The sequence below is a fragment of the Fukomys damarensis genome, unplaced genomic scaffold (assembly GCF_012274545.1).
Source record: "Fukomys damarensis isolate Sample0158 unplaced genomic scaffold, DMR_v1.0_HiC HiC_scaffold_19, whole genome shotgun sequence".
Lineage (NCBI taxonomy): Eukaryota > Metazoa > Chordata > Mammalia > Rodentia > Bathyergidae > Fukomys > Fukomys damarensis.
Window position 1 is genome coordinate 59,008,177 of NW_022900931.1, and position 21,468 is coordinate 59,029,644.

Genomic DNA, 21,468 nt, shown 5'->3' on the forward strand with positions numbered 1-21,468 from the left:
AAAAAAAAAAAAAAAAAGCCTGTGTGGGCTGGGTGGAGGTATCAGAAGAGGGGCAGCTGGAAGGAGGCCTTCAGCTGTGGTTCTGGTGTGAGGGACCTTTCAGACTTGAAGTGTCAGGCAGGCAGTGGCCATGCAGTTCCAGAAGTGGGGGGGCAGCGGGCTTGAAAGGCGGGTCTGGGAGGCATCATCATTGCCCCTGCCCTTGCCTTTTCTGTTCCCCGCTGTGTCTGGGTCGGGGAGAGGGTGGGCCGATGACCTCTGCCCTGCTCAGGTGGACTACGTGGAGCCCAGCCAGAACACCATCTCCCTCAAGATGATCCCGCGCATTGACTACGACCGTATCAAGGCCCGCATGAGCTTGGTACGTAGGGCGAGCTGCTTGTGGCAGACATGGAGACCCCAGGCAGCCTCTCTTGTCCCTCACCCTTCCCGCCCCTGGCCCTTGTCTTCCACAGAAAGACTGGTTTGCCAAAAGGAAGAAGTTCAAGCGACCTCCACAGAGACTCTTTGATGCTGAGAAGATCAGGTAAGCGTGACCTTGGGCCTGGCTGCCTGGGTCCCCGAACCTGTGGCACATGGTGCGTCTCTGAGGATCTCTCCCTGGGGATGGGCCCCACAGAGGGCGAGGTTGGCAGCACAGTTAGCCTCAGGGAAGTTCCTTCCCACCCTCGAGCCTCAATTTCTTCTGCTGCAGATACTGATGATAATGGTAACAGCCCCTGCAACCTAGGATCGTGGAGAGAATGGAATTCTTGAGTACCTGTGCCTCAGACAGCACTGGGCATCACATACTGGTCATATCAGGCTTTGTAAAGTCTGAGCTCCTGCCTGCCTGAGGCGGAGCCTAGAGTCTGGCCTATCAGGATGACTTCTGTCCTCCATGTCCCCTTAAATGGGCAGGAGTAGCCTGCCTTCTTCTCCATGCATTCCCTGGAGAGAGGGGAGGTGACTGTCCTTCCCACTCTGGGAGCAGTGGGAACCAGGCGCCTGCACCCCAGATGCAGACTGAGGGCACAGGCAGAGCAGGGGCCAAATAGTTAAGGCTCAGGTCTGGAGTCCACCGTCTGTGTTTGAATCATGACCTCAGACTTGCTGGCCCGCCCCCTGGGGTGTGTGGTGACCTCCCTGAGCTCGTGTTCCTCAACAGGGAGATGAAGAGCATAGGGCAGTGTTGGGGGGTTGGGGTGACTGCTTGCCCTGAGAGTGCTTTCTGTCACAGTGTCCAGTGCTGATGCCCTGCTTGGCTGGGGGTTACTGAGCACCTGCTGTGTGCCAGGCCCTGTCCTTGTGAGAGGGATAAAAGGGCGGGGAGGAGAGATGATACAGCCCTGCCACCTGAGGGAGGCAAAGCGGATCAGCTGGTTCAGAGCTGACCTGTGCTCTGTGCCCAAGGACGTGAGACGCCTCTCCTGCCAAGAGGAAGTGTGCAGAGGGCTGGGTCGGCCTTCTTCTTGTTCTTCCTGACCCCCTTCTCTTCTCTCACAGGTCCCTGGGGGGTGATGTTGCCTCTGATGGTGACTTCCTCATCTTTGAGGGGAACCGCTACAGCCGGAAGGGCTTCTTGTTCAAGAGCTTCGCCATGTCTGCCGTGGTGAGGGTCCTAGAGGGGCAGAGCTCATGGGGAAGCGCGGGCCCCTCTGCAGCGTGTTGTCTGGGTCTGCTCCTGGGCTGTGGAGTTGCCTGACCTCTCTGTCTCCCCTTGCATCCTGGGGCTCAGATCACAGAGGGTGTGAAGCCCACATTGTCTGAGCTAGAGAAGTTTGAGGACCAGCCAGAGGGTATTGACCTGGAGGTGGTGACAGAGAGCACAGGTATGAGGTCCCCTTTGGTGCCCTGGCTTAGGGAGGATGGTGGCCCAGGCAGGCGGCCAGGTTGGCAGCCAGGTCAGCGCTGTGGCTACCCCTGCAGGGAAGGAGCGGGAGCACAACTTCCAGCCTGGGGACAACGTGGAGGTGTGTGAGGGTGAACTCATCAACCTGCAGGGCAAGGTTCTCAGCGTGGATGGCAACAAGATCACCATCATGCCCAAGCATGAGGACCTCAAGGTGGGCCAGCATCCTGGGCAATGGGTCTAGGGTTTGAGGAGTGGGCGTGTATACCCACTTACCTCCCTCCCTCTGTGGAGTACAGGTTTCAGTGTTGCCAGGTGCTGAGTGGGTATCAGATGGAGTAATAGCATGTGTGTGACTCAGGGTGGGGTTGGATGGCTTGTGCTAGGCCTGCTCTTGGTGGTTTGGGGAAAATATATCTGGTTAGATTTCTGGAGGCCTGGGGTATAGGTTCTGTCAGGCCCAGGGGCTCCTAGGGTGTGTATTGTTGGGCATGTGTGTTCCAGTGTTAGTCCTGGAGGCAACTGAGGGGTGTGGCAGCCTCACACCCATGCCTGTGTGTGGTGTTTAAAAGAGGGAGAAATATGCATCCAAAGGATATTCCTTTTTTCGTTCTTGGATGCTGAGAATGGAACCCAGGGCCTCATGCATATTGGATAGTCCTCTGCCACTCAGCTGCTCCAAGCCCCCAAGGAATGTTTCCTTGATATGTGGCTCTATCTTTTTTGTTTTGTTGTATTTTGTTTTATTTTATTTTATTTTTTTGGTATTGGGGATTGAACTCAGGCCCTTGGGTGCTTGTGAGGCAAGTGGTAGAACCACTGAGCCAAATCCCTGGCCCCTTTGTTTTCTTGTTTGAGACAGGGTCTCACTATGTAATTCAGGCTGGTCTTAAACTCACAGTGATCCTCCTGCCTCAGCCTCCTCAGTGCTGGGATTGCAGGTGTGCACCACGATGCCCAGCTGGCTGTATCACCGAGGGGCTTGTCTTGTATGTTGCACAGGAGTGGCTTGGCCTGTCTTGCTCTCAAAAACCAAGATAGGGCGGGGGATTTAGCTCAGTGGTGCCGCTCCCTGCCTTGCAAGCTCAAGGTCCTGAGTTCAATCCCCAGTACCAAAAACAAAAAACAAAACAAAACAAAAAACCCTGGATATGTATGTCTGTGTTGCGATAAGGGTGTGATTGACCTTGGAGTAGCCTGAGTAGCCACCGGTGCTTGTTTTTATCTGCTTAGAGGTGTGTCTGAGAGTGTGTATCTGTGCGTGGGGGTGTGTGCAGGCCAGACAGTGTGTCTGAGGGTCAGCTGACTTCGTGGGTTGGAAGGTTTGTGCAGGATCTCCCAGAGGGCCGCAAGCTTGCCCTGTGGGTGCAGGCTGCAGTGCACGCCTCAGACTGACTGTCTCTGTAGGATAAAAGGTCCATGAGGTTCTCTCTGGGGACTACAGTGTCTAGAACAGGCTGAGGGCCTCTGGTGGCCCAGGGGCAGTGTGGGTGAACCTGGAGGGGGCACTGGCTGTGGTCTCGTGCAAGAGGACATGCAGATTCTGAAGAGAAGAGGGACTGGCTCCTCTCACCCACTGGTTGTCCCCACCCCACACCCACTCCTGCAGGACATGCTGGAATTCCCAGCCCAGGAGCTTCGCAAGTATTTCAAGATGGGGGACCATGTGAAGGTGATCGCTGGCCGATTCGAGGGCGACACAGGCCTCATTGTTCGAGTGGAGGAGAACTTCGTCATCCTCTTCTCCGACCTCACCATGCACGAGGTAGGGGTGTGGGAGAGTGTGGCAGTGGAGACCCCAGTGGACAGGCTGCCTGGCTGCCTCACCCTTCACCTTGTCCTGGCAGCTGAAGGTGCTCCCCCGAGACCTGCAGCTCTGCTCAGAGACAGCGTCAGGTGTGGATGTTGGTGGCCAGCATGAGTGGGGTGAGCTGGTGCAGCTGGACCCCCGGACTGTGGGTGTCATCGTGCGACTGGAGCGGGAGACCTTCCAGGTGTGTGTGTCACTCTGTAGTGGGGTTTGTTTGCCTTTAGGGGCTTCCTCTCCCATGAGTCCCTCATCCTGGGAGGCGGCAGGGTATGGTGGCTAAGACCCAGCCTATGCTGGCTGACGTATCTGGCTTACTCAAGGCCAGCTGTGATACTGGGTGAGTGGCAGGTCGCTTGTCTCTGCTTCAGTTTCATACCCATAAGATGGGGATAATAGCAGCACCTGTATCATTGGTTCTGAGCGAGTTGCTGAGGTCAGACATGCACCCTGGCATTTGGTTCTCTCCAAGGAGAGGGGGCTATGGTACCCCCTGCCCTTCACCCTTGCCTCATGGATGTGCGAATCAGAGTGCCCAGAGATGGATGTCTCAGCTCTTGTTCCTGTGTGACCCTGACCTAGTGACTCACCCTCTGGATGTGATTTCCCCACCGTGAGACAGGAATCTTAGAGGGCTCGATACCATCTACTCAGGGGGAAGGGTGGAGGTGGGGGTGTAGATCCAATCTGGTATCTGGGAACAGTCATATAGTGAGCTGTTCTGGTCATCTCAGTGCCTCTTCCCATCTCTCAGGCCCCTGCTACTCAGTCAGGAGGGGGATGTGCACTGGAGGGTTAGGGATGCGATGCTGGTGGACACAGTGCCTCGGGGGTGGCGCTCCGACTTTGCCTGCCCTGCAGCTGTGACGTCCCATAGAGCTTGGGACAGCTATTTGCAAGGAAGGCTCATTCCTAGCCATGGGAAGCCCTGCTCCACATCCTTTCTTCCCCTCCCACCCTCTGAGCCTCCCGCCTTCCGTAGGTGCTGAACATGTATGGGAAGGTGGTGACTGTCAGGCACCAGGCTGTGACTCAGAAGAAGGACAACCGCTTTGCTGTAGCCCTGGACTCAGAGCAAAACAACATCCACGTTAAAGACATTGTCAAAGTCATCGACGGCCCCCACTCGGTGAGTCTGCGCTCCTGCCCTCCAGCCCAGTGTGCGGGAAGTGGGGGCTGTGGCCAAGAGAATGCCCCTTTCTCCTTCCTGCCTAGGACCGGGAGGGAGAGATCCGCCACATCTACCGGAACTTTGCCTTCCTGCACTGCAAGAAGCTGGTGGAGAACGGAGGCATGTTTGTCTGCAAGACCCGCCATCTGGTGCTGGCTGGGGGGTTGAAGGTGAGGGGCTATGGAACCCTGTCTGCTGGGTACCTGGTTTGGCTCTCCAGCCTTCACTGGTCCCAGAAGTGTCAAGATTGGGCCTGCAGGTGTCATTGTCAAGTCATGGGTGCAGAGAAAGGTTTATTGGGGTTCTCAGCTGCTCACCATTCCCTCATTTGATCTCAATGAGCACCTCTTGGGGGTCAGGCGCTGAAGACAGCACAGTGGATGAGACACAAGCCCCTCCTCTTCTGGAGCTGGTACTCCTAGGGAGAGCAGCTCAGTAGGTGTACGAGCTTTGGTGTGACGTGATGGCACACCATGAACAGAGTGGGAAGACAGAATAAGGAGGGAATGTCAGGGACTGATGCTGTAGGTAAAGAAGGGGGACATTTGAGCAGAGAGTCAAATGAAGGAATGTAGAGCCATGTAACTTGGAGGAACAGCAAGTGCAAAGGCCCTGAGGTGGGATTTGTAGGAAAGTTAGGAAGAGAATCTGGTCTGGATACTTGGGGTCAAGAGGTGACCTTAGCGTCCTACAGATAGGATAATAAGTTGTCACAGCTTGCAGTTTTTGTGTCACTAGGGACTTAAATCCTTGACTAGCCACATCTCATTCCCGGTCCTTGGCCAGAGGAGGCCCAGGCCCCTTGGGGCTCACAATGGCAGAGGGGTGGCACTTTCCCCAAAGGGAAACAGAAGCACTGTCACCAGCAGGAGGGATGGCTCCTGGGCAGGTTCATGCAGGAGCTGTCCCCTCGGGAGGCAGTTAGCGTGGCGGGGGGGCTGGAGGCCTGGTATTTACCTGTCACCCTCATGCCCTGCCTGGCAGTTCAGTTCTTGTCCTTCCCCTAGCCCCGGGATGTGACCAACTTCACCGTGGGTGGCTTTGCACCTATGAGCCCCCGGATCAGCAGCCCCATGCACCCCAGTGGTGGAGGTGAGAGGGGACCAGAGGCCAAGGGTGTGTCTGGGAGGTAGTGTGGCATTGGAGAGCAGCCTGTGTGGTTCACCTTGAGGGGCTTTCCCCTTGGGAGGAGAGCTACACAGCGACAGCCCAGCTGGGATGAGGAAGCCTAGGGTAGGGTGGACAGAGGTGGCTCCTGACTAACTCAGCTTTGGGGGAGCCAAGGGATGGAGGGGTGTTTGAAGGTATCTTGGCTGTGAGCACAGCATGAGTGGGAAGGGGCTAGTCTTAGGGGACCGGTGATGTTCTCTCCCTCCCAGGTCAGCATGGTGGCTTTGGTAGTCCAGGTGGCAGTGGTGGTGGCATGAGCAGGGGCCGAGGAAGGAGAGACAATGAGCTCATCGGCCAGACTGTGCGCATCTCCCAAGGCCCCTACAAAGGTGACCTACAAGGCTGCATGGAGGCTGGGGAGGGGAGGGAGGAGGAGTGCCCAAGCCTCACCCCTGCCTCCCACCAGGCTACATTGGTGTGGTGAAAGATGCCACAGAGTCCACGGCCCGTGTGGAGCTGCACTCCACCTGCCAGACCATCTCTGTGGACCGCCAGCGGCTCACCACGGTGTACGGGCTGGGCCGTGGTGGGCTGGGATGGGTGGACAGGTGGTGAGAGGTCCTCACCCACCGCATTTGTTCTCTGTCCACAGCGGCTCTCGGCGACCAGGTGGCATGGCCTCCAACTACGGTCGGACGCCCATGTATGGCTCCCAGACGCCCATGTATGGCTCTGGCTCACGTACCCCGATGTATGGCTCCCAGACGCCTCTCCAGGACGGTGAGCACTCCCAGGACGGGGAAGAAGGGTGGTGGGGAGTCAGGTAATTATAGGACAGAGCAGCAGACAAGCTCATTTCTCCACTGCAGGCAGCCGCACCCCGCATTATGGCTCGCAGACGCCCCTCCATGATGGCAGCCGCACTCCTGCCCAGAGTGGAGCATGGGACCCCAACAACCCCAACACACCGTCACGGTGAGGGCCATGCACAGCATGGGGTATGCCGGGGTGTGGGGGCACCCCAAGTCCCTTGGCAGAAGTTGGTGGGCTGGGGCTGAACAGCCCTGCACCTCTAGCTGTGGTACAGTTGCCTGGGCTGGAGACAGATGCCCGTGTGTGTGGCCCAGGCCCTCTGCGTCGCTGTCTCAGCTGTGGCATGGTGATGACGTCAGGAATGCCTCGGGCTGGGCTTGTGTCACGGTGAAACCGCCCAGTGTGGACACCATTCTTAACTGACTTCTGTCCCCAACAGGGCTGAGGAAGAATATGAGTACGCTTTCGATGATGAGCCCACGCCGTCCCCCCAGGCCTATGGGGGGACCCCCAACCCCCAAACACCTGGCTACCCAGACCCTTCATCTCCCCAGGTCAACCCACAGTATAACCCACAGACACCAGGGACGCCAGCCATGTGAGTGCCCTGGTTCCCCATCAGCCCTGCCGCCTGGCCTCCTGTTCCCTCCCTTTCCAACAAACACCTCTCTGTCCTGTGTCTGCAGGTATAACACCGAGCAGTTCTCTCCCTATGCGGCCCCCTCTCCACAAGGATCCTACCAGCCCAGTCCCAGCCCACAGAGCTACCACCAAGTGGCGCCCAGCCCAGCAGGCTACCAAAACACCCACTCTCCGGCCAGCTACCACCCCACGCCCTCGCCCATGGCCTATCAGGTACTGGTCCCCACTGAGCTCCTGAGGGCTTGTAGGGATGGCCAGATGACTGTTCCAGCTACGCTTGTTCCAACGATGCTGACCTCCTTTCCCCTGCAGGCAAGCCCCAGCCCAAGCCCAGTGGGCTACAGTCCAATGACACCTGGAGCGCCTTCCCCTGGTGGCTACAACCCACACACACCAGGCTCAGGCATTGAGCAGAACTCCAGCGACTGGGTAACCACTGACATCCAGGTGAAGGTGCGGGATACCTACCTGGATACACAGGTGGTGGGGCAGACTGGCGTCATCCGCAGCGTCACGGTATGTGGGGCCCAGGGCATAGGTGGGCTGGCAACTTCTCCCTGTGCTCCCAATCTCTGTGACCAATCACTGTCCGACCACATGGTGTGGCACCATCTGTTTGGGTTTGGGGTGTAGCGCCATGGGGCACTTAGGGCTAAGACCTCTGCCCAGGAACTGTGGCTGGCACACAGGTTTGTGGTTCTTTTTGTTATAGTCCTTTGAGATCACAGGTGCTGAGTGCCCTCTGAGTCAGGCTTGGACTTGGTACCAGGCACCCATAACCCCGAGTTTGCCTCCTCAGGCTGTTGGCCTCTGCCTTTCACAGACTCTCCATGTTCAGGGCCCAGGCACATGTGCCTTCCCTGTCCCCTCACTCTGCATCTAGTTGGACCTCACCCTTCAGGGCAGCACCTGGGCCATTTCAGGCCTGTGTCCTTCACGTTCGTGTAACTCTTCATGTTACCTATCTGTTTCCTATAAGCTTAGAATTTTATCCCCTGGTGTGAGGCTTTGATTCCAGTGTGTGAATTTGGGGCTGGGAATGTAGCTCAGTGTTAAGAGTATGGCTTAGCATGTAGGAGGCCCTGGGTTTCATCCCCAGCACCATTTAAAAAAAGAAACAAATCTATTTTATTTCTCAGGAGTCCCAATTTCTATATGAAGGCCCAGCACCTTGGTGACCATCTAATAAAAATTGATTGAATTAGTCCAACACCAGAGACTGAAGCAGTTCCCGCCCTTGTCCTCACATTCCACTGGGGGAGAGAGACACGTCTCTAGTCAATGACAGTTGAATATTGGCAGAGTTAGGATGAGGCATCCACAGAGGGCAAGGGAAATAGGAGGACCCAGAGGAGGCATTGTACACAACTTCGGGGATTCAGCCTGGGTTTCTGTGCGAGACAGCGGAGCCAAGTCCTGAGGGCTGACTGGGAGTAAGCCCGTGGAAGAGACGGGTTCACTGTTCCAAATGGAGGGAATTGCACATGCAAAGGCCTGTTGCTGAGCCAGAGCCTGGCATGATCAGGAAGCAGAAGTGTGCTGTGGCTAGAATATAATAGCCAAGGGGACGGTGAGCAGTGAGGCTAGGAAAGTGGCTGAGTAGGTAGCAGTCCTGGGGAGCCCTGGAGAAATCTAAGCAGGGGAGTGGTGGGCTCTGATCTGTGGTTTGGAATTCATTCTCCAGGTGACAGTATCAGGGGTGGGTTGGGTGGTGAGACTAGGGCCCAGAAGGCCAGGAGGTGGTCTGCCTACCCTGGGGCAGGGCCTCATTGGGAGGGCTGAGTGGACAGGCCTCGGAGCTGCAGGGTTGTTGATGTGGGAGGTGACAAAGATGAGGTCCAGAGCTTGGCTAGGGCGAGCAGATGGAAAGAAGCTGAGGACACTTTGGGACATGAAGACTCGAGTGCCTGAGAAGTAGTCCTAAGCCTCATTCTGGGTTTTTTTTTTTTTTGGTGCTGGGGATTGAACTCCCTGGCATTCATTCATTCATTCATTTTTAGATCCTGTTTTTCTTTTGTGTGTGTGTGAGGTTTTTGGTTATGTTTTTGTTTTTGGTAACAGGAATAGAACTCAGGGCCTTGCACTTGCCAGGCAGGTGCTGTGCTGCTGAGCTACATTCCCAGCCCTTGTTTTTGTTTTTGAGACAGGGTGTTGCTAGGTAGTTCTGGCTGGCCCTGAATTCGAGGCTGGCCTCGAACCCACAGCAATCCTTCTGCCTCAGCCTCCCAAGTGCTGGGATTATAGGTGTTCATCACCACCTGGTGTGAGCCTCATTTTGGCCCGTCCCTTGCTGATCTGGTATCTGACACACACATATACACACACACCACCCCTACCCACTCCCATACCACAGGTCCAAGGCTTGGAGCCAGGCCCAGCCATGGTCTCCCTGCTCCTGTGTGCCCTGGGGACTGGTTTTCAGAGTGAGCCCTGAGCTTGCATCACTTGAAGGGTGGGCGTCAGTCCTTTGTTGAGAACAGGAGAGGCTAACCAGGCTGTCTCCACCCACAGGGAGGCATGTGCTCCGTGTACCTAAAGGACAGTGAAAAGGTTGTCAGCATTTCCAGTGAGCACCTGGAACCCATTACCCCCACCAAGAACAACAAGGTAGGGGCTGGGGCAAGGGTAGGCATGGGAGTCAGGCTGCTGGCATGGACCCTGACTCTGGTTGTGTCCTCAGGTGAAGGTGATCCTGGGCGAGGATCGGGAAGCCACAGGAGTCCTGCTGAGCATCGACGGTGAGGATGGCATTGTCCGAATGGATCTTGATGAGCAGCTCAAGATCCTCAACCTCCGCTTCCTGGGGAAGCTCCTGGAGGCCTGAGGCAGTTGGGGTGGTGGATGTCCACACATAACCTGGCAGTTGAGAGCAACCCTCTTCCCTCTCTGGCCCTTGACCCTGACACACCCTGGGCCTGGAGCACTAGGCTGATCATTCAAATAAGAGTTCCTATCTTTCCTTTCTGGGTTTCCATCTTCTCCCTCCCTGAATACTCATAGGAATCAGAGTAGACTCTCAGGAAGGGTAGCACCTTCTTAATACCCTCTGTTCTCAGCTTGCTTTTGTGTTATGGTCTTTCAATAAAAAGACATTGTTTGGTCAGATGTCTCTCTCTGTGTGTGTGTGTGTGTGTGTGTGTGTGTGTGTGTGTTGGAGGTGGGTGGATCTCATTTGTAGAGCTTATGTGCTTCCTTGCTGGTAGTTTGGAGGAAATAAGTGGTTCCTACCTTAATCTCATCTAGGGAAATAATGAAATTCCTCATGTAGGAAATAATGGCAGTGCCTACCATAGAGGGCCCTTGAGAAGGATATATATTTTTTTTCTTATTGGTACTATTTATTTCGGTACTGGGAATCAAACTTAGGATCTTGCACTACAGGCAGACCTGGTGCACTGAGTTACATCCCTGGTCCAGTACATTTTAGATACACATAATGATAACATTCATCATAGGGAATTTGTACCTGTACATGATGTATCTTGCTGCTGCTTTTTCTCCCATTCCCCACCCCTCCTTTCAACTCTTCCCTTCCTTATTTACAAAAGCTTTGTTTCCATTTTTCCTTGTATTCTATTTCTTTTCTAGTCCCTTCTTTCCCCCTTCCACCTCCCTCGTCCCTTCTCATATATTTTATGTATTTTTTGGTTTTTTGAGAGGGTCTCACTATGTAGTTGAGACTGACCTGGAACTCACTGTTCCTTTTTATTTTTATTTATTTATTTGTTTTTATAATTGTTCTTTTTAAAGACAAGAGTCTCAGGCTGGGGGTTTAGCTCAGTGGTTCCACTGCCTGCCTTGCAAGCGCAAGGTCCCGAGTTAGATCCCTAGTACCAAAAAAATAAAGGGCTGGGGATTTAGCTCAGTGGTTCTGCCCGCCTGCCTCACAAGCACAAGGACCTGAGTTTTATCCCCGGTACCAAAAAAGCAAAAAACAGAGAAGAATCCTACTGTATACTTCAGACTAGACTTAAACTCACTGTAGCCCAGGCTGGCTTCAAACTCATGGTGAATACCTCAGCTTTCCAGATGCAGCGATTGCAGGCTTGTACCACTATGCCAGGCCTTTTGTTTTTCGTTGTGTTTGTTTGAGAGGGATATAGAAGACTTTGACTGGAAATAGATGATTGGAACAGCTTGCCTTGTGACAGAGTTACACTACATTCAGTCATGAGTTATGCTAAGTGAAAAATCACATTGTCCCCCATGAAACCTAAATTCTGCCAGTGGTGCAGGACGCTTGGTTAATTAAGGTTCTTTTCCTTGAGTCCTGAGAGCATTGACACTATAATTGGTAACTTGGGAGTAGTGTAGAGAATACTTTTTTTTTTTTTGGTACCGGGGATTGAACCTGGGTCTTTGTGCTTGCAAGGCAGGCCACCAAACCGCTGAGCTAAATCCCCAGCCCTGAGAATGTACTTTTTAATCTCTTCTCATCTGATGTCCAAGTGTCTTTTTTTTTTTTTTTCCCGGGATCGAACTCGGGTCCTTGTGCTTGCAAGGCAGGCAGCAGAACCACTGAGCTAAATCCCCAGCCTTAAGTGTCTTTATAAATGTAAAGATACTGTAAAATGTTTCAAATTATCAAAAAAGACATACCACCCCATCACCCAGTTTAGGAAACTATGTACCGGGTAGGACTTGCATTAGCAGCACCCCCAATCATTCCCCTCCAGAAGTAACCACAACCCTGAATTCCATGTGTCTTTGCTTTGCCTGACTTTGTACTTTTACTACCTTAGTACAGTACTTTTGTTTTTATAGTTTAGAGAAACATCTATTTTTGTCCCAATGAATATAATTTGCGCAACGCTCATTGCGGCTTCCTGTAGCCGCAAACTCTTGGTATCTTGCTGGCCCTCAATATCCCAGACCTGTTGGGGCAGAGCCCGGAAGAGCGGCCCTGCCTCCGACCCATTATAGAAACTCACGGTAGGAGGAGTGAGAACTCCGAGGACGCGGAGAGGGCAGATTTCACCTCCCACCTCCACTGAGCAAAAGAACCGGCGAGGGGGACTTTTCCGCCCGTTTTCTGAGCCTGTTTCCGCTTAAGACAATTGGCAGACAAGGCAGACCCCCTCCGTAGGCGAGCCAAGCTACCTGACTGGACAAACCCAAGCAGCCGTTGGATTGGGTTCTTTCATTATGGCCTCAGCCTTATCCCCGAGCAATGGGTGTGATCCCTGCCCTTCCACGTCCAGTAGCAGGACGGTGGGCGGTCTCTACAGCTCGAGGGGTCGCGGTGCCAGGTGACTAGGCCTTTCAGCACACAGGGAAAGCAGTCGGACACTTGCGGCAGTCCACCTGAAGACGTTTGTCTCTCTCGGGCTCCCGTCCACCTGCCCCTCCTCGGCGTTCCCATTGGCCGCAGCCCCAGTCGGGGTGGGCAAAAGGGGACTGAGTGGGCGGGGCCGCATGGCGTCAGCGCAAAGATGGCGGCTTCAGCGGCGCTGTTCTCCCGCTTGCGGAGCGGGCTCCGGCTCGGCTCGCGGGGGTTGTGCACGAGGCTGGCGACACCGCCCCCCCGGGCCTCGGAACAGGTGAGCGGAACGGGGCTGGCGCCCCGGGAACAGAAGCCTCTCCTTGAAGTTTCGGACGTACACTTCGCCGGGCGGTTCTGGGGTGCCGCACCTCAGGGTGCTGAATGGAACGCTGCTCGCGCTTTGGGGAGCGCCCCTGGCACCCGGGGGCACAACTCTTGCTTCCCACACTGGGTGCTAACGGCCCAGATGCAACTTCTTGACTCCTGCCTCCCTCCACGTGGGTGCTGGGCGAGGTCACTTGTTCCTCATTGTCAGAACACCAAGTGATTCTAGAAGAGGGGCGCGGGACGCTAGGGTCCCAGTTTGGTCTTGGGGAATTTTCTCCGCGTTGCTGGTGGTGGTGAGGTAGACACCCCGACTTATATTAGATGTGCCTCCACGTTGACAGAGACCTAGCCATTCTGACCTCCAAGTCCATCACTTCCGTGCCCTATTTCTCCAGGCTCCAGACTAGCGATTGCTCCTCCCTGTCCCCATGCCCTTCCCTTCCCCTCTATATGCTGTTCCCTTGAACTCCAGGAATCTGGGTATTAACTCCATGTTCTGCCCTCTGTGTCCTTCTTGCTATCTGCACCCCAATTTTAGGGCTTCTAGACCCTTATTTAACACGGTCTGCTTTTCTGGGCTCCAGACCTTCCAGTCCTCTAGGATCTTCTTAGTTCCTTAAACCCTTGAGATTGTCTCCCCAGACAGTCTAGTTTTGTTTTTTTTGGTACCGGGGATCAAACACTGGACCTTGTGCTTTGGAAGAAGCCGGCAGAACCACTGAGCTAAATCCTCAGCCCCCCAGACAGTCCAGTTTTGACCTTTTGAAGGGACTGACCTCTCTGCACCTTCAGGGACACAACACTGGGTTTGAGTGATGACTTCTTGGCTTTTTTTTTTTTTAATCCTAACACTAACCATGGCTATTTCTAGTTCAAGCTGGTCTTTTTCTTTTTCTTTTGGTACCGGGGATTGAACTCGGGTCCTTGCACTTGTGAGGCAGGTGGCAGAACCACTGAGCTAGGTCCCCGGCCCTCAAGCTGGTCTTGAACTCACTATATAGCCCAGGCTGACGTCGAACTCCCAGTGATCCTCTTGCTTCATCCTCCTGTGGTGCTGGGCACTTCCTAGTTCTTGCTCTTGAAACTACTTGGACCAGAGTATTTTGACCTTTTCTTTGGTCTCTCTTGGCTGATCTCTCCTCTCTCCATCACAGGCTGCAGAGATTGGGAGCCGTGGTGGTGCTAAGGCCCAGGGGTCACAGCAGCAGTCAGGCTCAGAAGGTCCCAGCTATGCTAAAAAAGTTGCACTCTGGCTTGCTGGTTTGCTGGGGGCCGGTGGAACCGTGAGCATCGTCTATATTTTCGGTGAGTGACATAATCACTACCTCTCAACTTTGTTCTCTAGGTTTCCTGAATTCCACTGTGGAAACTTCCTCTCTTTCTACCTTCCTCAGTAGGTGACATCTGCTTTGCAAACCACAGAAATCTCTTTTCTTTTCCGTTCTACACTTCTGCTTAAGGTTCTACTCACTTTAGTTAGTCCCTATACCAGGCTACAGGGAACCATTTGGTAGAGGAGAAGGTGAGGTAGGATAGGCCTGGACCAGCCTCTTAAGTTATGTCTTCCTTCAGCACCCAGAAGTCCAACCCTTCCCTTCATTTCTCAAAGACCCAGCCTCAACTCTTTTCTTTCAAAGACTCAGGAATCTTGGCTCCTAGATGCCCCTTCCCTGGAATCCAGGAGGCCATGCCCTCAAGCCCTCTTCTTTTAGACCCAGGAGTTCAGGCCTCGGCCCTAAAAACCCAGGAGACTGGGCCCCAGTTTTGTTCACTCATTCTTGTCTCTCTTGCAGGAAACAACCCTGTGGATGAAACCGGTGCCAAGGTGAGGGGAAAGGTACCCAGAGACCTTGCCAGGAGCCCATCCTGTGGGTGTGAGGGTGGGCTCCCTTCAGCCTGCTAGGTTCATTTCTGCTCTAGACTGAAACTCTGCCTCCCAGGGACCTCTGCCTTCTCTCAGAAGCTTGGAGTTCCTTTTGTGGGTTCCTTTTCTGGGTGCTGTGGAATCCTGCTCCTCCTATATCAAACTTTCCATTTTTCTCTCAACCTCTTAGATTCCCGATGAATTTGACAATGGTGAGTAAACACCGCTGATTCCCCTGGTCCTTCTCCTTCCATGGGGGCTGTAGGGAGCCAATAGCTGGATGGCTGGTGGGGGAAGGGCATTAAAAGCCCCACCCCACCCCCCTCTCTGGCCCCTTAGCCCAGGAGCAGATGGTATGGGACAGATGGGGGAGCAGAGCCTGCGTGGGAGGGCCTGGGGAGACAGAGTAGCCTATCCCCAGACACAGGGTTTCCTGTGCCTTAGATCTGAGCATCTGCAGCCCCTTACTCCCTCCTCTTTATGACAGCCTTTTTTTTTTTTCTTTTACCCTTAAGCCTCTGCACCATCCACCATCCGGCTGCTCATTTCCAAAACAATGCCTCCTTCCTCCCTCCCCCTCTGGTTAACCAGCTTTTGATGGGGCTCTTCTGACAAGATTGGATAGTAGAGTGTAGTTGTCAATTCCATCACACCTGGCCCTTCCTAGGAGAAAAGTAAAACTGGCATGTCATGAAAGCTACCTTTTTGTGCTGGGGAACTTTGCAAACAGGCTGTTTATATACTGATTGTTTTACATTGGGCAGGTAAGGTAGTAAGTATGCTGTTTTACCTGAACTGAGGTAGAATCCTACTAGTATAAGTTAATATACTTATTTAAATTGGTCAGGAAGATATGCAGGTTTAAAGTATATATGCTTAGCCAAGTATGGTGGTGCATGCCTGTAATCCTGTTACTTGGGAGGCTAAGGCAGAAGGATTTCTGTGAATTTGAGGCCAGCCTGGGCTACATAGTGAGTTCAAGGACAGCTTGAACTACATAGACAGACCCTGCCTCAAAAAAAAAAAATCTCCAGGGCCTGGGATGTAGCTCAGTGGTAGAACCCATGACTAGCATGCATGGGGTTCTTGATTCACTTCACACACTGAAAAAATAAGTAAAAAGTCTTTATACATTACCAAATTTCCCACAGAGAAGAGGGAGATAAAACAGATCCTAGTTGAGAATCACTGGTTTACAGTACACAGATATGGGTGTGTTCTCGTAGTGGTGTGATTAGACTCAATACACTGGCTCAACAGTGGATCCAGAAGTCTTTTGGTTGTAGATGTCAAAATATGACAGTGTCCATAGATTTCCACGTATGTGGATAATTGGGCTGATACATAAACATTTTGTTTTATACCTGGCATGGTATATAGCTATAAGTATTTGGGTTAAAACTGGGCAAGTGAATAAATATCTTTGTTCCTCCCTGATGGTATGGCATTGCCTTCTTCCTTTGGCACTAGAAACAAGCTCAAACCAGGTGGGTATGTAGACCTGTTTGTATCTGGTAGATCATAAACCTCTGGCTTGTCTGGAATGGTGAGCAGGAGCTTATCGTGGAATCCCTTTGTGCCTGGTGTTCTAGATCCAATTCTGGTACAGCAGTTGCGCCGAACATACAAATATTTCAAAGATTATAGACAGGTGAGTAGGGGCCTGACCCATTCCCTATTCCTGTAGCCTGCAGCTCTGGCTTCTCTGCTGAACATACCTGTTCTCTTCCTCTCCTGCAGATGATCATTGAGCCCACCAGCCCTTGCCTTCTCCCAGACCCGCTGCAGGAGCCATACTACCAGCCACCATACACGCTCGTCCTGGAGCTCACTGGTGTCCTCTTGCACCCTGAGTGGTCGGTGTGTTCCAGGGAAAGCAGCGGGTTGGGGATGGACCTAGGCAGCCAGGTTGTAATGCTGTGGGATTGGCCTCAGCTCTGCTGTGTGATCGTGGGGAGGAGCCATCCCCTCGTACTGCCTCATTTTCCTCAGTACCCACTCTGTAGGATCTTCATGGGTGTGCCTTGGCCACAGGAAGTGTGCCAAAGCAATCAGCCCTTAACCAGATGTGGTGGCACATGCTTTTAATCCAGCTCTAGGAGGCCAAAGCAGGAGAAACACAAGTTTAAGTGCAGACTGGGCAAATTTAGACCCTCAAAATAAAAAAGGGGTGGGACTGTAGCTCAGTGCAAAGGGCCTGAATTCAGTTCCTAGTACTGCAAAGGAAGTTGTCAGCTCTTGTTTAGACTATCACAGCTCTTATGCTCCTGATTCCCCCAAGAGCAGAGAGAACCCCTGTTCTGGGAATCCCTCAAGCAGGGCCTGGGGCCTTTGGGGTCCTCTTGGCTTCAGTGTTTTGCTGTCCTCCCTGTCTCCCTAGCTGGCCACTGGCTGGAGGTTTAAGAAGCGCCCAGGCATTGAGACCTTGTTCCAGCAACTTGCCCCTTTGTATGAAATCGTCATCTTTACTTCAGAGACCGGCATGGTGAGGCTCCGGGGCACAGCAGACATGGCTGGTGTGACAGGTGTGCAGAACTGCAGGCCAGGTCCAGCTTGACCTGTTCTTGGTTCCTCCTAGACTGCATTTCCACTCATCGACAGTGTGGACCCTCACGGCTTCATCTCCTACCGCCTGTTTCGGGATGCTACAAGATACATGGATGGGCACCATGTTAAGGTGCCATGTCTGGGTTGCAGTGGGCTTTGAGGGTGGATTTAGGGCCACTAGCATTGTCTGAGAAAGGGCATCCAGTTTCAGTCCCATCTTCAACCCTGCTGTGGTTCTGCCCAGATTGAGTCGTCTCCATAGGACATGAGCCAGCTTCCAGTTTGGAGGGGTGTGCTTTAGGCCCTTCTTTCCCTAGAATCTGGAGAGGGGGAGTTGGGGAAAGTAGGCTCTTCCTAAAGAAGACAGTTGAGGGCCAGGGATTTAGCTTAGTCATTCTGCCTCCCGCCTTGAATGCTCAAGGACCCCAGTTTGATCTCTGGTACCAAAAAAAAAGAAGACAGTTGAGTTAGGCATGATGGCACACACCTGTAATCCCAGCATTCAAGAGTCTGAAGTAAGAGAACTTGCAGTTGCGAGAACTTGCAGTAGCGAGAACTTGTGGTAGCAAGTTCCAGGCCAGCCTGAACTACATAAGTGAGACCCTGTCTCAAAAAAAAAAAAAAAAGTCATCTAGGGCCCCAATGGGGTGGTGCGCATCTATAATTGCAGCGTTGTGAGAGGCTGAGTTTGAGCCCAGCCTGGGCCCTTAGCAACTGAGCAACAACCTGTTTTCAAATTTTTAAAAAAGGCTGGGGTGTGGCTCAGTACCATAACTGAGTGTTTCAGAGACTGTAATTGCCATAGCTGCTGTGAGCCTGTTTGAGGTTGGTTTGCTTTGAGATCTGTTCACATTAGGCCTCTGGCTCTGGCTACAAGTACCGACATGTCCAGGTGTCTTCTGGTTTCTGTGTGGCTCTCGATGGGCCTGGGTGTCTGTGTTGTTGGGGTTTCAGCAGTACATGGGCTGTGACCAGGGGATGGTGTGTGCCTCTCTACCCGTTTGACATGGCTCTTTGTCTGCACCTCCCTCTGAGGGTGAGAGGTTCTCACACCTGCAGTGTATCACAGTCACCTAGACCAGTGCCCATTTCCTTCTCAGAGTACCTCTGAGTGCACACTGTGGGGCCCTGGTCCTTGAGTGTGTGACTAGCACCCCAGCTCCCTGAGAAGTTGAGAGTGAGCTGGCGTGGTGATCACAGTGTGCATGATGCTGTGTGAGTGGGTTTGTGGCATTGGGGGCCCAGATGGTGACAAGACCCATCACTGCTTCCAGGACATTTCGTGTCTGAATCGGGACCCAGCCCGTGTGGTCATTGTGGACTGCAAGAAAGAAGCCTTCCGCTTACAGCCGTTCAATGGTGTTGCCCTGCGGCCCTGGGATGGCAACTCCGATGACCGGGTCTTGTTGGACCTGTCTGCCTTCCTTAAGAGTGAGACTGACCCCTGACCTCCTGACTCTGAGCCCAGCCCTTGATCTTCAAGACCATGACAGATGCTCAGTTCTGGGTTGTGGTTTAGCACCAGGTAGTCGAGGTGCAGGAGTCCACGAAGAGTTTCTGGAAAATCCAGTGCTCTTCAGGCACATTTGGGGGCTCTGGGGGAGTGTTCAAGGGAGTCATTTCAGAGCATCAAGAAGCATTCCAGGGAGTGCTGACCCCAGGTCTGGCCTTTACCCTGTGGGTGCACCTCCCTCCAGCCTCGGCATCCTGCTGACCCCCCTGTTGTGCCCGCAGCCATTGCACTGAATCAAGTGGAGGACGTCCGGACCGTGTTGGAGCACTATGCCTTGGAGGATGACCCGCTGGAGGCTTTCAAACAGCGGCAGAGCCAGCTTGAGCAGGTTGGGGCTCAGACCCCCACAGTGGGTGGCATTTGTGGGGCTCCCCAGGACTTACACAGCCTGTCTTATGCACTGGTGTAAACAGGGTGGGTTGGTCCTGCAACCTGTTCTCAGGGCGGAGTGATAAGTGCTGGGATGGTCTGAGAGAGGGCACTGTTGGTGGTCATTTGTTCTGGGGGCAGCGCATGGAGGTGGACTGAGGGTTTAGATCAAATCTTGAAAGAGGTATCTTAAGCCATGAGACTAAGGAGTTTACTGGTCTTGAAGGCCCTCTCCCCACCATTTTTGTTTTATTCCTTTGATTTTTTGAGATAGGGACTCACTATGTAGCCCAGGTTGGCCTTAAGCTTGCAGTCCTCCTGCCCCAGCCTTCTGAGTGCTGGTGTTAAAGATAGGCGCATCATGCCTGGGGACTGTAGCAATTGGAAGTGGGGCATAGAGTACAGATCGAGTCTGAGACAGGCCAGGGGTGTAGGCTAAGGCTGACCAGATTCTAGGTTGGGTTCCTGGGGGAAGGCTGGGGTCCTTAGCATCCAGACTAGGATTATGGGCCTCAAGGCTGGACCCCGGGGGTGCAGGACCATGTGATTTGGTGAAGGCAGTGGGGTTTGGGCTTGGCATCTCACTGTCATCCAGGTTGGGGTATAAGGTCTGCTATAGATCCCCAGGCTTAGAGGAGGGTGCCCTGGGATCTGGAGAAAGGGATTATGAGCATTAGGAGCTCAAAAGCTGCTGAGGTTCAGGGTTACAAACTCAGAGCCTGGCCCGTCCAGACTTTGGAGCCTGGGCCCGGGGACTCGGATTGACCCTTGTCAGTGTCTTCCCTGGGAGCGAGGGGCCAGATCCCCCTGTGTGGGCTGGTGGTGTTAGTTTAGGGAGGGGAGTCTGGGCTAAAGGAACAGTGGCTTCCTGGTTGAGGGCTGGGAGTCTGGAAGGAGGCTCTGCCCTCTGTGCTGACCCTCCTCCTCCTTCTGTCTGCCGGCCTCAGGAGGAGCAGCAGCGCCTGGCTGAGCTCTCCAAGTCCAACAAGCAGAACCTCTTCTTCAGCTCTCTCACCAGCCGCTTGTGGCCTCGTTCTAAACAGCCCTGACTTCTGGGCCTCCTCAAACTCAGTGCCTGGGTCTCCTGGTGCTCCAGGGCTCCCAGACCCAGGTTGGGGCAGCCACAGATCCAATAAAGTGCATCCCAGATGACACAACTCCAGTGTCCGGAGCATCTCCAGGTGGGGCGTTGGGGTGAGGTCCTGCAGCGGCTGACCAGCTGCCAAGTACAGTGGGTGCTGCTTTGTTGGATCGGGGTGATGCTGAATCCTGGCCTGGGAATCTGAAAACCTGAGTCTCTGCTTGGCTGTGTCTTCCCATAAGTCGTGTGATTTGCAAAAAGTGCATCTCCCTTCTTGGCTGCACATTCCTTGTGGAAAGGTGAAGAGAGAGGGTTTTAAAGACAGACAGCTGCATGGAATGGAAGTGAAGTGAGCTCAGCTGTACTCTGGTGGACCAGTGATCAGCGCATCTCACAAGAGCAGCTGCTGTTCAGCTCTAGACTGCTGTGGCTGCAGTCATTTGGTCTCCTAGTTTTCTATAACAAAGCAGAAATTGAGATTTGTATTATTTCATTTTTATTTATGTATTTGTTTGTTTTGTAATTGTTTAATTTTTGAGGCAGGGTCTCACTGTGTTGCATAGGCTGCTGTCAAACAGGCCTCATGATCCTCCTGCCTCAGCCTCCTGAGGAGCTGAGAGGACAGGTGTGCTGTCATGCCCAGCTAGAAATTAGGATTTGCTCTTTTCATTTATTTACTCTTTGCCGTGCCAGGGTTGGAACCAGGGCCTTGTGCATGCTAGACAAGGGCTGTGGCATTGAGCAACACCTCAGCCCACCTCTCCTTGTTTTTGTGTTGGTCCCTGACTAAACCCGCTGACTGGAGCAGCACTTGGCAGTGTCACTGTCTGTGCCTGTGCTGTTCAGTACGGTGACCACCTTCCACATGGGGGTAATAGTCGACGTGTAGCTAATGTAACAAAACTGAAAATTGTTTTTGCAGTGGTGGAAACTGTACCCAACGGTACTCTACTGAGTTACATTTCCAGTCATTTCTATTTTTTGACACAGAGTCTGAGTTGCCCAGGCTGCCCTTGAACTTGTACTCCTCCAGTTTGAGCCCCTCAAGTACCTGGGATTAGAGACGTGCACCACTGTACCTGGCATGACCTGAATTTATTATTTTTTGTGCTACTGGGGATTGAACCTGG

General features: G+C 53.3%; 2 protein-coding genes across 5 annotated transcripts in view; both read left to right on the forward strand.

The window, feature by feature from the left end:
- The window catches only part of Supt5h (SPT5 homolog, DSIF elongation factor subunit), a 24,990-nt gene extending 14,517 nt beyond the window's left edge, over positions 1 to 10,473 (forward strand). For all 4 annotated transcript variants that reach the window (XM_010614509.3, XM_010614508.3, XM_010614510.3 and 1 more), the window contains 19 exons: positions 272 to 361; positions 456 to 526; positions 1,486 to 1,591; positions 1,718 to 1,811; positions 1,909 to 2,045; positions 3,441 to 3,596; positions 3,679 to 3,825; positions 4,621 to 4,767; positions 4,854 to 4,979; positions 5,817 to 5,901; positions 6,189 to 6,308; positions 6,386 to 6,488; positions 6,572 to 6,699; positions 6,789 to 6,894; positions 7,172 to 7,330; positions 7,419 to 7,587; positions 7,687 to 7,890; positions 9,886 to 9,981; positions 10,055 to 10,473. In XM_010614509.3, the coding sequence (XP_010612811.1) occupies positions 272 to 361; positions 456 to 526; positions 1,486 to 1,591; positions 1,718 to 1,811; positions 1,909 to 2,045; positions 3,441 to 3,596; positions 3,679 to 3,825; positions 4,621 to 4,767; positions 4,854 to 4,979; positions 5,817 to 5,901; positions 6,189 to 6,308; positions 6,386 to 6,488; positions 6,572 to 6,699; positions 6,789 to 6,894; positions 7,172 to 7,330; positions 7,419 to 7,587; positions 7,687 to 7,890; positions 9,886 to 9,981; positions 10,055 to 10,198 (2,388 nt within the window). In that variant the 3' untranslated portion in view covers positions 10,199 to 10,473. The remainder of the gene's footprint in view (positions 1 to 271; positions 362 to 455; positions 527 to 1,485; positions 1,592 to 1,717; positions 1,812 to 1,908; positions 2,046 to 3,440; positions 3,597 to 3,678; positions 3,826 to 4,620; positions 4,768 to 4,853; positions 4,980 to 5,816; positions 5,902 to 6,188; positions 6,309 to 6,385; positions 6,489 to 6,571; positions 6,700 to 6,788; positions 6,895 to 7,171; positions 7,331 to 7,418; positions 7,588 to 7,686; positions 7,891 to 9,885; positions 9,982 to 10,054) is intronic.
- A 2,300-nt stretch (positions 10,474 to 12,773) lies between these two features.
- Timm50 (translocase of inner mitochondrial membrane 50) lies at positions 12,774 to 21,468 on the forward strand. Its single transcript, XM_010614507.3, has 11 exons — positions 12,774 to 12,914; positions 14,119 to 14,269; positions 14,758 to 14,789; positions 15,019 to 15,040; positions 16,421 to 16,479; positions 16,569 to 16,688; positions 17,209 to 17,313; positions 17,407 to 17,505; positions 18,650 to 18,806; positions 19,110 to 19,216; positions 20,205 to 21,468. The coding sequence occupies exons 1-11, from the start codon at positions 12,807 to 12,809 to the stop codon at positions 20,304 to 20,306; spliced, it is 1,062 nt and encodes a 353-aa protein (XP_010612809.1). The 5' UTR covers positions 12,774 to 12,806; the 3' UTR covers positions 20,307 to 21,468.